The sequence below is a fragment of the Haemaphysalis longicornis genome, unplaced genomic scaffold (genome assembly GCF_048455015.1).
Source record: "Haemaphysalis longicornis isolate Haplotype H1 unplaced genomic scaffold, Haemaphysalis longicornis Haplotype H1 scaffold_6, whole genome shotgun sequence".
Lineage (NCBI taxonomy): Eukaryota > Metazoa > Arthropoda > Arachnida > Ixodida > Ixodidae > Haemaphysalis > Haemaphysalis longicornis.
Window position 1 is genome coordinate 24,632,369 of NW_027526407.1, and position 15,894 is coordinate 24,648,262.

The 15,894-nt window shown below is 51.6% G+C and overlaps 1 protein-coding gene and 1 long non-coding RNA gene across 2 annotated transcripts; one reads left to right on the forward strand and one right to left on the reverse strand.

Annotated features, from left to right (window-relative positions):
• The first annotated feature begins 5,067 nt into the window (after window positions 1-5,067).
• Window positions 5,068-6,922, forward strand: LOC144141435 (uncharacterized). The gene is made up of 3 exons (XR_013316599.1): window positions 5,068-5,384; window positions 6,209-6,362; window positions 6,808-6,922. It is a non-coding gene; the product is annotated as an uncharacterized LOC144141435 (long non-coding RNA).
• A 2,358-nt stretch (window positions 6,923-9,280) lies between these two features.
• On the reverse strand, window positions 9,281-10,258 carry LOC144142942 (uncharacterized). Its single transcript, XM_077674774.1, has one exon. The coding sequence runs from the start codon at window positions 10,256-10,258 to the stop codon at window positions 9,281-9,283; it is 978 nt and encodes a 325-aa protein (XP_077530900.1).
• Between the last annotated feature and the right edge of the window lie 5,636 nt (window positions 10,259-15,894).

A 15,894-nucleotide genomic window follows, 5' to 3' on the forward strand; every position in this document is an offset into this window, starting at 1 on the left:
TGAGCACGTGTCCTCCAAACCTCTGCCTTGTTCTCTTGGAAAAGGTACGGTGTTTTGTCAGTGCTTCGCAGCCATAGTCGAAATATTATTTGAGCTACGTTTGAGCAAGTGTATGGGCTTTTCCCCCGAAACGACTTCACGCAATATCGAAAGTTCTTATGCGATGTTGATGACTTATAGAAGCTCGTGGCATTGTATACCTTGTCCTATCCATCACGTATACGTGCGCCTCTTTGGCTTAAGAGCTTGGTTGAAGTGATTGAAAGTTAAGGATAAGGAAAAGAAGGCAGTTCCTTCACGCTTGGCTGTTAGGAAAAAAGATGCGAGAATGGTTTAGAAACGGTCGATTGTAAAATATCGATGACAATGGCCGCCTGAAGGTCTTACGTTAAGGTCCCTCGTAGATAGATGGATTTGCATCGGGTCGGGCACATCCTGTTACCGTCGCTTGACAATCGCCTGAAGCAAATAGACTTCATAGGTGTGTAGTTTCACATCGCAGTTGTTTTCGGCTAAGCTCAGTGCTTCTCAGTAGAATGTGTTTTTACTCCTGACGTTTCCAGGCTCTCGCGTATCCGAGAAGGTCTACTTTAAAAATTATTCAGTTGCATTGGTCCAAGGGTTTCGCTTGAAATAAGGACATCTGAATAGCCTTGTCGAGCGGAGTTCCGCGGCGACTGAACGTTTAGGTTGCGGAACGAGATGGAGCTGTCGCTGTCACACTGCTTATCCCGACTGCGTGCGTGTGATTGATTGATTGATTGATTGATTGATTGATTGATTGATTGATTGATTGATTGATTGATTGATTGATTGATTGATTGATTGATTTTAACGCGCCGACGCAACGCAGGCGATGAGGGGCGCCGTAGTGGAGGGCTCCGGATTAATTTTAACCACCTGGGGATCTTTAATGTGCGCCGAAATCTCGTACACACGGGCATTTTAGATGCAAAGCATCTCTTGCTCTCGGCTCCGTCGTCCGTCGTCCGTCCATCCACCGGCCCAGGAAGGCACCGGCAACAATGCCGCTCCAGGAGCCCTTTAAGGGGAAGCGTGCTGGTCTCGTGCCGGCCCAGGAAGACACCAGTAACACTCTCGCTCCAGCATCTCATGGTCGGGGCAATGTCCCTCCCTTGTTGTGGCGCCGTCCACACCCCCACTGCGCATGCTCGACTCATCTCGGGCCCGCCCAGGAAGACACCGGTAACACTGTCGCTCCAGGAGCCATTAAGGGGTAAGAGGCGTTCAGCAAGCTGAGCATGCGCAGTGGGGGTGTGGACGGCGCAACAACGACAAAGGAGGGACATAGCCCCGTCGCATCTAATAAAATTACACCATCTTCCCGTAAGGGAACCCTGAGTAGTATGCGAAACAGCCATGGGCTCAACGCAACTTCCCATTTCGTAGTTCCGGTAAGTGTGGTAGTTACCATGGAAACCAAACTGTAAATATAACGGTAGCTACGTACCTCAATCTAACGGAAACGATGAACTGAAAACTAATGGGCACTTGAATCGACCCCATGGCTGCTTTGCATACTACTCAGGGTTCCCCTACGGGAAGATGGTGTAATTTTTTTTTGCTTTTCGCCGCCATCAGAAAAGCGGCCGCCGAGTGAGTGAGTGAGTGAGTGAGTGAGTGAGTGAGTGAGTGAGTGAGTGAGTGAGTGAGTGAGTGAGTGAGTGAGTGAGTGAGTGAGTGAGTGAGTGAGTGAGTGAGTGAGTGAACGAGCCTTCTTGAACGGAATTTCCGGCAGTTCCTTTGCCTAGTACGGCATTCTGCTGTCAGAAAGTCACCTCGACTGTAAAACCAGAAAGTCGGCAGAACTGCCTGATCTCGTGTGTTTATTGGTATGTGCAGACACCGCGAGTTCGCATACGAAGCCTCCGTAGCCGCGCCTGTGCATGCAGTGGGTAAGGTGACGTCATCGGCGGAACGCTGGCGTGTGCTTCGGAAACGGGTGCGCGTCGCGTGCAAAAGTACGAAGTCCCCGTAGTTCGCCTTCACCACAATGCTCCAGAATGACCAATTTAAATGGCCTGGTGTGCAGATAAGACGAATGACGGGGCCGAGCATTCAATTCGAATGAAAAATGGCAACGCCCTTGCATGCGCACATGCACATTTAACAACAGAGCTGTTTTTAAGCTGTTACTTCCGCTGCCCAGCGTTAGCAGACAAAAATACAAAAAAATACCGAACGCACGTGAGCGTGCGTTTCGTGAGCTCAGAGCGCCCGGCTTCGGCCAGCTCGACCTTCGAAGCATGCGTGACCTCTCGCGTGCATGCTGTTCAACTCACCAGTTCACGTGAGTTCGCGCCTGAAATGGGGAGCACAGACGCCGAATACACGGCATACAGACTTCGAGTTCGTGAAGCCGGTTACCGCGGGTTCTAGCGCGTTCTAGCGCTGTCCACTTTGGACGAGATGTGAAAGCCATAGAGTTTCATACTAACATATACTAGAGGGAAATCTGGCGCCACTGTCTAGGGGAGCCGCGCTTCAGCGAACATTCCGTCATGTACCGGGCAGGCACGTTCCACTTGTTTTTGACATGACTCACGAACAGGCTGAAAAGTTGGCTTTGGCTGCAAAAATGCAACAATATTACTGCATAAAATTAATCAAATTGATTCTGTTATTATAAAATTAAAGCTCCCGAAAGATTTACTTGTCAGGGATTATTTAGAAGCTTCAGGGAAGATGAACAAAAAAAAAAACAATGTTACCCCTTTTGGCTTCAAGACGAAAAAGAAGCCATGTGGCTAACCAAGCCAAGGAGGCGAGGAACGTCGCTAGTTGCAATGGCGCCGCCCACAGCGGCCCGCGAATGCAGCGCCAGATTTCCCTCTAGTATATATCAGTATGAAACTATATGGTGAAAGCGTGCCGGCAAAACGATCCGGGCCCACCAGTCATGGAGAACTTTCAGCGGCAAGTTCAGAAATCCATGCGAGGTGCGACACCCAGGTGTCCTATAGAGAGGGGCAGCTAGCTCGGCTGTTTTTTCCAGCCTTGCACCACTATTAGTGCAAGCTGGACCAATTTTTTAAGTCAAATCATATGTTCGGCTTCGTCATTCGCTAAATTGGCACACCTGGTCACTTCTATTGGTCATTCTGGAGCATTTTGTTGAAGCGGGAACTTGGAGTGTATAACGCCACGTGGCGTGAATGGCGAGCGTTAACCGTGGTGTCGGCGAAGGAGCCCAAAAACCAAGTGAAGGTGTTTCAAAAGAAGCGTCTAAACGTGCCTTAAGAAGGTGTGTCAGCAGAGTAAAAAAAAAGACTCATAAGAAAATCACAGTGTCTCAAAAGGACTCAAAACGGATTCCTGCTTACTTCCATCTAACAAATCTGCAACAAATCCATCTTTAATTTGTCATTGGTGCAGGTGCAGGTATACGGACGAGTGGCTCGCCATCATCTGTAGACAGCACGCATGCGCCTCGCAGTAGCGACCACTGCCTTGCACGGCCGGCATCAAATACGGCCGCATCCTGCTTGCAAAGCGGCTGCAAACGAGATGCGCTGATTTTGTGTTCCGTACATTTAATGCCGACGGCACGTAGAGTGGTCCGGGACATGGCACAAGAAAGCACTGGAACGCGTGGCCGACGCTCCGCAGAACGCCTAAGGAGGATTTATTTATTTGAAACTAGTGTCAGTGCTCAATGGCGCCCTGGCAGGCGTTATACGAACTCTGACCATCTCTACCAGTGTATCCCAGAACTGCGGGTCACAGGCTGCATGTACACACGCTTCAGCGCGTGGCAAACCTCATAGAGCACGATGCCGAAGTTACAGGCGAACGCCAGCAGGTCGACCAGCCAGCGGCCGTCGACGCGGAAGAACCCCATCGCATCGGGCCTCGGATCCACGAGGGCCAGGGCTCGGATCCGAAGCGCCTGCACCCTGGCGGCGCACCCGGAAGCCGGGCGACCTCCCCAATCGCCGCATGGCCGGCGGCGGCGCCTCGACCCCCCTTCCACGAGCATCAGCAGCAGTAGCAGGTTCCAGAAGTAGTGCGCCAGCGACGACAGCACCAGGCCCCAGAGGAAGCCGCGCACAGAGGCGGCCATGACGCCCTGCCGCAGTGCCACGGTGATTCCGACGCCGCAGTAGACCGCCCAGAGCAGGAGCAGCGGACCCGAGCGCGGCCGTCTCAGGGCCGTCCAGCAGAGCACTCCGCTGGAAGCCACGGTGGCCGCGTATAGTCGACCACGAACGCCCCCTGCACCAGCGCCGCTCCGCGCGTCGTCTGGACCAACGTTTATAGAACCAAGGTTCTATAAACGTTGGTCTGGACGTCCACGCAGTGGGTCAGCAGGGCGCTCAGAGTAGTCAAGTCGTTCAGCATAAACGTCTTGAGCAGGTGCGGCAGGTAGGCGAGCGCGTACAGCGCGACTTCGACGCAGCACGCGATCCGCAGCCATAGCGGCGGCTGCCGTCTGCCAGCTGCAGACGATCCTGGTTTCTCCGCATGTCCGGACATGTCTTGCCGACGCCGGAGTGTTGCAGATGCAGCGCACAGAAGAGCGGCGACGAGACGTGTGACTGCAGTGATGGTGTCGAGCTTGATGGCCTGATCACGATGTCGCTTCCAGCATAGAACTTCTCCGGTCAGCCGCCCGATCGGCGCGGCATCATGCAAGACAGCAGCAGGGTCCACGTCAGCGTGGCTTTGACCGACGCCATATTGATAGCGGGCATCCCACCGCCGTTGCTGGCGTGGCCGCGCCAAAGGTCATCCGCATGTTAATTAAAGGCTTTCACGTGTGGGCTGCCCTTTGTAGACGGACCGTCGCCGTGGCAACACGGCGTGCGTGCACTGTAAAAACTGGCCGTCACTTTTACGGCCAAGTGACGGTGATTTTTGACAGGAAGTCGACGTAAATGGTGAAGACTGTTGTTTCGCCGTCAACTCGATGGGAGAGGGGATAGAACAAGGAGCGAAAGGAAACAAACAAACTGATTTCGGTAATACAGCACTCTGATTGCAAGGCGGCTCTCGCAGTCGCCGGTGGGGCCTTTTGCTTTTTCTCTTGTTCCACGCCGGATTGTCGAAGAACGCTTCCTTTGTAGGGGACCCTTCCGAGAGGCACCGCTGCCTGTTGCTGGGGGGAGTGGGGGTCCTTCCAGGGACGCTTCCTTTGTCTCCCGTCGCGGCGGCCGCCGCCGTCCGCGCGATCGGGGGAGGAGAAAGGAAGGGACATTTTCTTCTGTTTTCGGAAAGCGTCTGGGTTGCCCTCCTTTCCCATGTCGGGGGCTCACACATACTTCTTTGAAACTGCGACGGAGCAAACGTCTCTTTTCTGGTCTCCTTCAGCAAGCAGCCATGCGCGCGGAGCTGCAGCAACAGAGCAAGTGCATCTGATAGCGGTAAGTGAACGATTTACAGCATCAAGAGATTTTTCCTTGCAAAAAAAAAATAATAACTAAAATCAGCGAACGCAATAATTGTGAAGCAAGTTCAAGTGTGCAGAGTATATTGGCTCGAATACTATAAGGACCGTCGTGTCAGAAACTGGAACCGTGTTTCTGCATCTGTATAGCTTGAACAGGGCAGCACGCTCGTCGGTGCGAGCGGTCGGCGAGGGATAACTGCGCCGTGAGAACGATGACCACCATCGCGCCGGCCGCTGCACGGCCTGGAGCTTTTACTTTTTCTAGCACTTTTAATTGCCCCCAAACAGGAAACGTGTTTGCGTTTTGATGAGTTTTGTCTCCAACTGACACAGTTTCGAAATGTCGACATGGGAAGAGATGGGCGGGAATAGACAGCGGCTGATTTCGGCACCACAGTAGGCGGGCGTTTTGTTAAGTGCACGACGAGTATGTATTGTTGTAATATAATTTTGCGCGAAACAACGCTTTTGATCGTGCCCGCGCACCCGCCAGAACTCGGTAATAAGCAATGACTTGTCGCTTGTTCACGCCGCAGCACTGTTTCCGAAAGTTGGGGTGGGGAAGGGTAGGGGGCTGTCTACTCTTTCATCGGGTCGTGCAAAGGGCAGAAAGCGAGCAGACTAACGACTGCTTAAACTTTACGGGCCAGAAGCTTCTGGACACATGTAAACTCTGCGCGTCTTTTTTTCTCGTGCGTCGCCTTCTTGTGCAAAGTACGTATAACTGTTACTCGCGATCGTTGCATCGCTCCTTCAACTGCGACGGTACGTAAGTGCAGTAATTTTGTCGCCATGCAGGCTCGAAGATGGGTGGACTCCAGCGGGTCTTCATAGCAGTCGACGGCACCACAATACTGTGAAGCAGGAAGTGTCACCCGTCATCGTGGATTCTTCATGTTCAACGTCTGTTACCGACACGGCCACCCTCACTCTGACGATTGAGTTTGCAAAGGTAAATGAGTGTGGAACAACTTCATCTCGATAACGGTTAAAGTTTTATTAACTTTCTCATCGTTGCGGCCACGTACTAAAGAAAGCTACTGTGACTTTCTGGCAGCTTCCTTTGTTCTGTGGTTACACAGCGCGACGTGGCTTATTGAAATGTGATTGTTATTTTTTATCTTTTTACGCCAGTTTTATGCACATACTACGTATACCAAACGTTTTCCATTTAACTTTTGCACAGCTAGTATTCTTGAAAAGTTGCTGTCTTCCTAAAGCTAACGGAAAAGATGCTGTTTCGATTGGATTAACATATTGTCATATTTGTTTGCATTGTCCACCACCTGCTTTTGTGTAGGTTGATCGCTTTTTGTTGTCTATTATATGCAATTTTGTCCAAATACCATTAATATCATGTTCCGCCTAATCACAATACCAACTGTTCTATTTTTCAGGTGCTGTGGCCAATGGCTTTTCAGAAAATCAACAGGAAAGCCACAAGTCTGCTGTGCATTCCTGCATCCATTCTGCTATGTACCATTCTGCAGCAATAAATACGTGAGCACTGAAGCTAATCGTCGTAGCATCTTTTATCAGTTACTGCCCACAGAATGTGAAAATTGGGCAGTTCAGCCGAAGACTACATTTTACTTAAATTTGACGTCTAAATGACGGTTTGCTGTGAAACACTCAGGCCGTCATATTGACGGGCCATTTGTATTTCATATTGACAAGGACACGTCAAAATGACGTAATGGAAAAACGTCAGCCCGTCATTTTGACGACAAATTTGTATTTCAGGATGACAAGCAAGACGTCAAAATGACTAAAAACGCCATCATTTGGTATTGACGACCACCCGTCAATTTGACAGCCAACCGCTTGGAAATAGAGCTGCCAGAACTTTTCCGTCATTTTGACCAAATTTTTTTTACAGTGTGCGTACTAATTCGACGGGTCAGTGCGTGCTTAAAATGAATTGATTGGTCTTTTGAATATTAATCTGGCGTCGGAGAATCGAATGAGGCGTCCCTGAACCAGGACGAATTGATGCTACAGTTGAACACGCATAGGCACCCTTTCCACTCCTTCAAAAAAACGGAAACCTTTAGCTTGTTGTTTTCGCACCGACGGGAAAAGTACGAAATGGCTCTTAGAGTTTCTTTGTATTTTATTTTATTTATATTTGGCTTAATGTCGGATTTTATTCCTTTTTTGGTATTGGTGGCTCGACGGATCGTGGGCACCATGCATGTCCTTTGCTAAGCACGGTATACATGCCTTTGTGGTGTTCGAACGGAAAAAAAGGGGGGAGGAGGTAATTCACGTTTCTTTCTCAAGGACATTAGGAAGGAACGGTGAATCGATTGTTAGTCAGAAATTGTCGAGAAGGAGTGTCGAGCGAGATGCCTATAGGTGTGAAGGTCGCGCATTGAGAGACGTGTACTCGAGCAAGACGCGTTTTGTGTCATGGTCGCTTGGCAGCGCAGCGCGGACTCAATCGCCCGCGGGGTAGCGCGCTTCGCAAATGTCAACTCTATGCAAATGTCCATTTATACGCACATATATACTCGTCACGGACCTCCGAATACATGCAATCTACATATAGTTATATGCATCACCGCTCCCCAGCAGTCGTGCTTGCGAGAGAAGGTTGCGTGGCCTGTGCGGCAGCTGAACTGTCATTTCCTCGGACGATAAAAGAACAACAAAAAGAACCGCTGCACACGCTCCCGCAGCGCACCCAGGTCATCGCAACTTAAGACAAACACAAGTGCAGGTCTTACAATCTTCCACTCTGTTGGGCAAGCTTCTGAAGAGATCCGCATCACTCTATGCATGACAAGTCATCGAACGCCGTTTCCTCGAACGCCATTTCCGCGTGACCCGCCACGGTGGCTCAGTGGCTAAGGCGTTGTGCTGCTGAGCACGAGGACGCGGGATCGATCCCGGCTGCGGTGGCTGCTTTTCTTATGGGGGCGAAAATCGAAAGCGGCTGTGTGCCGAGATTTCGGCGCAAGTCGAAGATCCCCAGGTGGTCGAAATTAATCCGAAGCCCTCCACTACGGCGCGCCTCAGAGCCCAGGTGTAGTTTCGGCGCGTTGACCCTCACAATCAATCAATCAATCAATCAATCAATCAATCAATCAATTTTCGCGCGTAAGCAGCTAGTAGCCTACTTCGACCGATTTCGCGTGGACGGGCTGAATGCCAATCCATAAAGCCTTATTCACGAAGCCTCATTCGTGATGCCTCCTGCATTTCTCAGTTTATTACTCGCTTGCGCAAGGTTTGGTGCGTAGCAGGAGGGGGCGACGGGGGTACGCAGTGGCCCGACGTGAGGCCTAACGTCGCGCTTTGAGGACTACGTCGTCAACGGGTGCCGCAGCTCGGCGTTCAATATGACATTGCAGTTGGCCCGTCGTCAGGGTTAACTCGAAAGTTGCCTAACGTTAAGCCTAAACATAGTATGTTAGGCCTAACGTCACGATTTAAGGTACAACGTAATCGCCCGGTACCCACTGCAAAAGTTCGCATGGTACATGACAGTGGTTGACGTCGAGAGACCAGACCTCAAAACGAAATCTTAAACCCAACTTCCGGTATATACCCGACAGTTGCTGATATTGCTAAACGAAACGTTTGCATACTCGCATGCAAGTACGGAGGCAGGTCCTTGCTATGCCAAAGAGAGGCTCAGCAGAATGCATTTAAGTGCGGGCCCTGCTTATATAAATATTTGCAAAATTTTTGGGCTTGGGCGTACTCTGCGCCTGCGTGCTGAACACGAGCTCCCGTTTTTCTCCGAGCTGTTCATCACCCTGTACCTATACTATAAGCGTGCATGTCGTGAGGACTCGGTTTCTGCGACCGATCTAGTAGTGACCCGCGTTTGCGATCAGGTGCTCTATTCACTTATAGTAAGTCTTAGAGGCCACGCAGGGAAGAGAACTTTGGTAATTGCAATGGAGCAATGACGACCTTTGTCCCCGGCTGCCCACGCATCACAGTGCGGCGAACCTGATAGAGCACGATGCCGAAGTTACAGGCGATCGCCAGCAGGTCGACCAGCCAGCGGCCGTCGACGCGGAAGAACCCCATCGCATCGGGCCTCGGATCCACGAGGGCCAGGGCTCGGATCCGAAGCGCCTGCACCCTGGCGGCGCACCCGGAAGCCGGGCGACCTCCCCAATCGCTGCGTGGCCGGCGGCGGCGCCTCGACCCCCCTTCCACGAGCATCAGCAGCAGCAGGAGGTTCCAGAAGTAGTGCGCGAGCTGCGCCAGCGACGACAGCACCAGGCCCCAGAGGAAGCCGCGCACCGAGGCGGCCATGACGCCCTGCCGCAGGGCCACGGTGATCCCGACGCCGCAGTAGACCGCCCAGAGCAAGAGCAGCGGACCCGAGCGCGGCCGTCTTAGAGCCGTCCAGCAGAGCAGGCCGCTGGAAGCCACGGTTCCCGCGTAGTCGAGCACGAAGGCCGCCTGCACCAACGCGGCTCCGCGCGTCGTCTGGACGTCCACGCAGGCCGTTAGTAGGGCGGTCAATGTGGGAACGTCGTTGAGGACGAATGTCATGAGCATGTGCGGTAAGTAGGAAATCGCGTACAGCGCGACTTCGACGTAGCAGGCGATCCGCAGCCATAACGGCGGCTGTCGTCTGCCAGCTGCAGACGATCGCTGTTCGTCCGCACTTCCGGCGACTCCTTGCCGCCGCCGAGGTTTCGTAGACGCGGCGCACAGAAGACCGGCGACGAGGCGGGTCATTGTGGTCACGGTGTCGAGTCCGTAGGCCTGGTCGCGTTCGCCCTTCCAGCATAGCAGTTCGCAAAGCAGGCGCAAAAGCAGCGCGAAGACAATGCACGACAGCACCAGGGTCCACGACAGCGCGGCTTTGACCGATGCCATATTGGCGGCACGCGTCTGAGCGCTTCTGCAGTGATGTGCCGGCGCTGAAGGACGGACAGCAAAGAGTTAATTGGCGCTGACACGCACGCTATGCGCTCTGTTGGTTGGCGGTTGCCACAACAACATGCGCTTGGCGTGCATTCTGCGTGCTTGATACGCATTGATTGGTTTCTTGATTATCGCTTTGGTCTTTCATGGTGTCCTATATATGTCAGAAAGCAGTTTCGAAAACGTTCTGAAATTAAATATCCCGGAACGCAGGGTTTGAAGCAACAAGAATTTGAAGAGCTCTTTTCGATAATTGCCCAGTGGATGGAAAGAATATATATATAACTACATCGACCCATTATTGGACAAAATTAATGACGACGCTTGGGCAAGTAGGAAGCAGTCAAACGAGGGAAAGGCAGATATCTAAACTGCCGAAAAGTATAGCAGCAGCGAAGCGAATGCTGAAATCGACTTCAGAAAACGTCACCAAGATAAGCTTCCTGTATAAAAAAAATGCAAAAGATCCATATAAGAGATTCCTTATGAACCATGCTGAAATTTGTCTCGAATAAATGGCTGACGATTACTCGTAATAACCCTCACCGCTCATATTGGGACGGGTAGTTCCTGTCACCTTCCTTCTGTTCCACGAACGCTGCCCTTGCTAACAACTGACCCACATGAACAATTTGTCCAACTAAAGGAAGATCTGCGTCGCGCCAAACACGCTCTCATCCCAACGCGTGGAACAGACCTTCCCAGTGGACTCGCTCGCTGGGAGGAGGTCCGGCTGCGTAGAGTTGGGGTTGCCCTCTCTCCTGCGGTAACCCGGGCGTGGCCACCGTGGTACCAGGCCCCCTTGGCCAACAACATGCTTCTTCTGTGCGGCTCCTGCCGAAGGCGCGGACACGGATCCCCTCTTATGGACGTGCTCTTACCTGACTGCACCAAGATCCCGACACCTTCGCGGCACACGCCCGCATCCTCGGAGACTCCCCGATCTCCAGCGTTGGTTGGGGGGAAGGGGGGTAAGGGGGGGCACTACCACCGCTCTCTTCTGGACTTCCTCCGGGAAACTGGTGTGAACCTGTATCTTTAGGACTCCATAAATTATACCAAATGGCATACTATCGCAATTAAAAAAAATTACTACACTCCTCATCCCCACACAAGAGCTTGCAGGAAAGCCAAGAACAAGCACTTGTTATTCGATCTCACAAAGACATGCTAGTCACATACAGGGTTATAATGAATCACTACAGGTTATCCAGATGCAAATATCCACCGGCCCACCACACTCTTTCCAGGAAAGAGGCAGTCACGTGGTGACGGTTGCAGACAAACACTTTTTCAATAGTAGAAAACTTTATTATAAAGTCAGACTATTTAGCCCTCAGAGGGTGGTGCCCTTAGTCCAGGGCCCCATTTGCTGCTGCGATCCGTCTTGCCCAGGTCGATCAGTCCGCGCTGGTCGTCCAAGGATGAGCTGGAAAGAGCGGCTTCCCATCCGGAGGGGGAGGGGTTGGGTATAGGAAAATGGTTCGGGGGTTTGGGGCATTCCCATGTGGAGTGGTACAGGTTCGGGTGTCCTCCGCAGGATGGGCATCTGTCCGGGTACATGGTAGCAAGCCCTGTTTCCCTCAACCGCTGCTACCCAGACCTTTACTCAAACCTCTGCACTTTGTGCAACAGCAGAGCCGACCGACACCACATGATATGGTCCTGCCATGAGCTCAAAAAAAAAAAAAAACCGTCCGCCTATGATAGCAAATCCGATGTAGATACACTTAGAAGCTACAAAATTAAGACTGCAGAACAATGGGAGACTGTTCTGCTCAGCTCCACACCGGAGGCACAACTGACAGCAGTCCGGATGGCCCAAGCCGCCGCGAGGGTCCAAGGAATCCTGGCTGACGGCTGAGGGAGGGAGACCGTCCAAGTTGTCTACCTTTCGGAACCCATTTCGGGCATTAAATAAAGTCACCTCTCTCTCTCTCTCTCTCTCTCTCTCTCTCTCTCTCTCTCTCTCTCTCTCTCTACACTCCGTAATGCGAAATTTGGGCGCAGCGCGAACTGCAGTATTCTCGGTCATGGTGCATAGCTGCTGCGTCTCAGGAAGTGATCGCGTGGCCAGCGAACGCACGGCGGCGCGCGCTACTCTGCCGTTCTCGCAGCGCGTCGCCGCCGCCGAGCATGTTGTTGTAAATCGTGTTTGAACCTCCCGCGCAAATGTCACGTGGTTCGGATGAGCCACGCAACGAGGACGACGCGAAGCACATCCACCGGTTGCTTCACTTGTTGTTCAGCACTCACTCGTGGGTTCCCTCGACGGTGGCGATGGTGTATGCCTCTCTAGCCTCCTCAGCTATCACGACTTGGTATACACTACCGTCTCTCCCGCCGCGCGTTTCCCCCCGCTCATGTCAGCCTTTATAACCCCCAAGAACGCACGTGGAGGCTCTTGCAGACCGACACTCTTCCATGTCGTGCAGTGCTGCACCATCATCATCCCACACTATTTCCCTCCCCGAACTGCCCTTCGTGTGGTGCTCTAGCCACCGCGTCGCACGCCATGTGGGCATGCCCTAATGATCCCTTCCCCTCCAGAATGTGTGACGAGCAGTGGGAGGGGGCGCTGGGTAGCTCGGATCCGGGGATTCAAATCTCCCTGGTGAACCGAGCCACCGCTGTCGCCGTCAGGCTCATGCATTGGCGGATCCAGAGGGGGGGTCCGGATGTCCTGACCCCTCCCTTAATTTTTGGATTTAAACCTCCAAGAAGATGACCACTCAGGTCGCAGAAAAAGGTGAATTGATGACTTGTTGTATTCCTTGTGTTTTTGCTTTCCCGAAATTTCAGTGAATAAATAAGGCTCCTCCTCCTCCTCCTGCTCATCATCATCATCATCACTTATAGGAGCTGACCCCCCTCTCAGAAAAATCCTGGATCCGCCCCTGGGCTCATGCCACCGCCCACCCCACCCTCTTAACTGCCTTGTACAATAAAGTTTTTCCCTTTCTCTCTCTGCCGGCGGCGCAAACTGCGTCTCAGGAAGGGACCGCGGAAGTGAACGCCCATCATCGTCGAGAGCACGATGGCACGCTCTGCGATGGCGTCATCTCGCAGCCCGTCGCCACCGCCCAGCATGTCTCGCTTTCTTCATGCGTCACCGCCGAGGAGCGCCTTGTGTGGGCACAGCATACTGCTCTCCCCCTCACACTTTCGCGGCAGTTTCCTCCGCCGTTTTTTTCTTTTTGTGTTCGCTAACTCGGTTACAACTCCGACGCCGATGTCAAACCATAGTAGCGGCCGTTAAAGGGCTGCGCACTAAAAGGGACGCCAAAGCAAAAGTCACCTCATCATCATAATCATCGTCAGTCTATCTACGCCCACTGCAGGGCAAAGGCCTCTCCATTAATCTCCACTTATCCCGGTCCTGTGCGAACTGCGACCAGTTTACCCCCGCAAACTTCTTCATCTCATCTGCCCACCTAACTTTCTGCCGCCCCCTGCCACGCTTGTTTCCTTAGGGATCCACTCTGTTACCCTAAACGACCAACGGTTATCTTGCCTTCGCATTATACGCCCTGCCCACGCCTCTTCCTTCTTCTTAATTTCTACTAATATTTCCATAACACGCGTTTGTTCACTGACCCACTCCGACCTCTTTTTGTCCCTCAACGTTACACCTATCGTCTTCTGTTCCATTGCTCGCTCAGTCGTCCTCAGTTTAAGTTGAACCCTCTTAGTGAGCCTCCAAGTTTCTGCCCCGTAGGTGAGTACCGGTAAGATGCAGCTGTCATACACTTTCTCCTTGAGGGACAATGGGAGGCTGTAGCCTGTTATTCATTATCTGAGAACGCCTGCCGAATGCAATCCACCCTATTAGGTGTCTTTTCAGATGACAAGACACCTAAGTGACTAAGTGGCTGCGAAAGAGTCAGAGCCCCTTTGCCAAACGTGTCTTCTACTTAGCATCATCATCACCACCATTATTTTCCCTTTGCGTCGTTTACACCTATATGGCACGATCGCGTCCGCGGGTCGAAAAAAATTGTTAAAAAAATTATGCGCCACTCTACGCATAATCATAATCGAAGATGGATCAAGAACAGGCAATCCTGCCTTTTTGTGTGTGACCTTCGCTTTCGCTATTTTCTTCATTCGAGGACGGCTGTTTCATTATTGCCGAGATTTTCCTAGGCCTAATGCTACGCCTTGATCAAGTATCGCGACGTCAACGGGTACCCGCAGCTTGACGTCCAATGTTCGACGTTGCTGGGCACGTTGTTGGGAACTACGTTAGGGCTGCCGATAGCACTGTTAGGCCTAACAATTAAGGGTCATGGAACATAAGCGGAGAGGTGTATTGGCCAACACTTTCCCAGGAATTTTTGCTTTAATGGGGCTGCAAATACTCGCGCAGTGGTGCATACCCACATGGTAACACAAACACCAGGTGTAGTGGCTAACGATTACCCTGTTTTTTTTTTTTTTCTCTCTCTTTCTCGTTTCGTGCGAGATCCCGAAACTCGCAAAATGTGACCAACATATTCCGGAACGCCGCATTTGAAAATACAAAAATGTGAAGAGCTCCCGAAACCACAAAATCTGACCTACATAGCGGCCCGACACTGGCCCACACTCGCCGATACTGAAGCCGGAAACCAATGCCACCATCTGTGTGAGTATGTGTGGTCTTAACAGCAGTGGCGGAATTATAATCTTCACGTGCATCATCATTGCAAAATCCAACTCAGACATCGGCGTCTCCACGTATATGTCCTTAATTTGCATGGCCGAGACAAGAAAGGGACGCGCGAGTGGATATCGCGAACACAACTTTAATGGGACTGGTTCCTGAATTTTACTTACAACTTTGCACTCTCCTGTCACGACGACACCAGTCATTCAACCACGCGATACAGATCATATAATTTGATTTCGTCTTGGCCGCAATGAGATTATCACTACCATTATTCTCACCACCACGGTGTAGTGGTTTTTCAGCAGCTTCGCTGGTCATCCACGTTCGCAGCCTCGTGATGGCACATAATTTTCTAATCCAATTTTGCGTCCGTCTGGTGTGGCAATTAAGAGTTTCATACAATAACAAACTTTACTCAGACTAACCTCCCAGTTCTCAGATTACCTCTTTTATCGTATGGCACAATCAAGCGGTGTTTTTCCAGCAGTGTAGTTTAAAGTAGTGTACAAGGCGTCCGACCACGTGTTTAAGCCGGTATTTATCGCACTCTTTGTCGTATTGTTCCAAAAAAAAAAAAAAAAACTGCCGGTTCAGTCAAAAGAAGGGCTTGCGTTCGGGCTAGTTGACATTCCACAAAACAAAAGCACACGGCCACAGAAGACAAGGACAATTTTGCGCTCAGTCAAAAGGATTTAAGCTGGAGCTCTGAACGCTAGCAAACCAGCAAGCACGCGCAAGCATTTTGTAAACGTTTATTACACTGCCTGCACTACGTTTTGCTCACGAAAGCATCCGCACAAAAGAAACCAGGAAAAAAATTTCGTCGAAAACGTTGCGAAATGCGCCAGACGCAGCGACAAGGAAAAGCGCGCCAACTAGCGCACCGATCCTGGCTCGTTCCGGCCGCATCCTGGCTACGGCTGCGGCTCAAAAACAA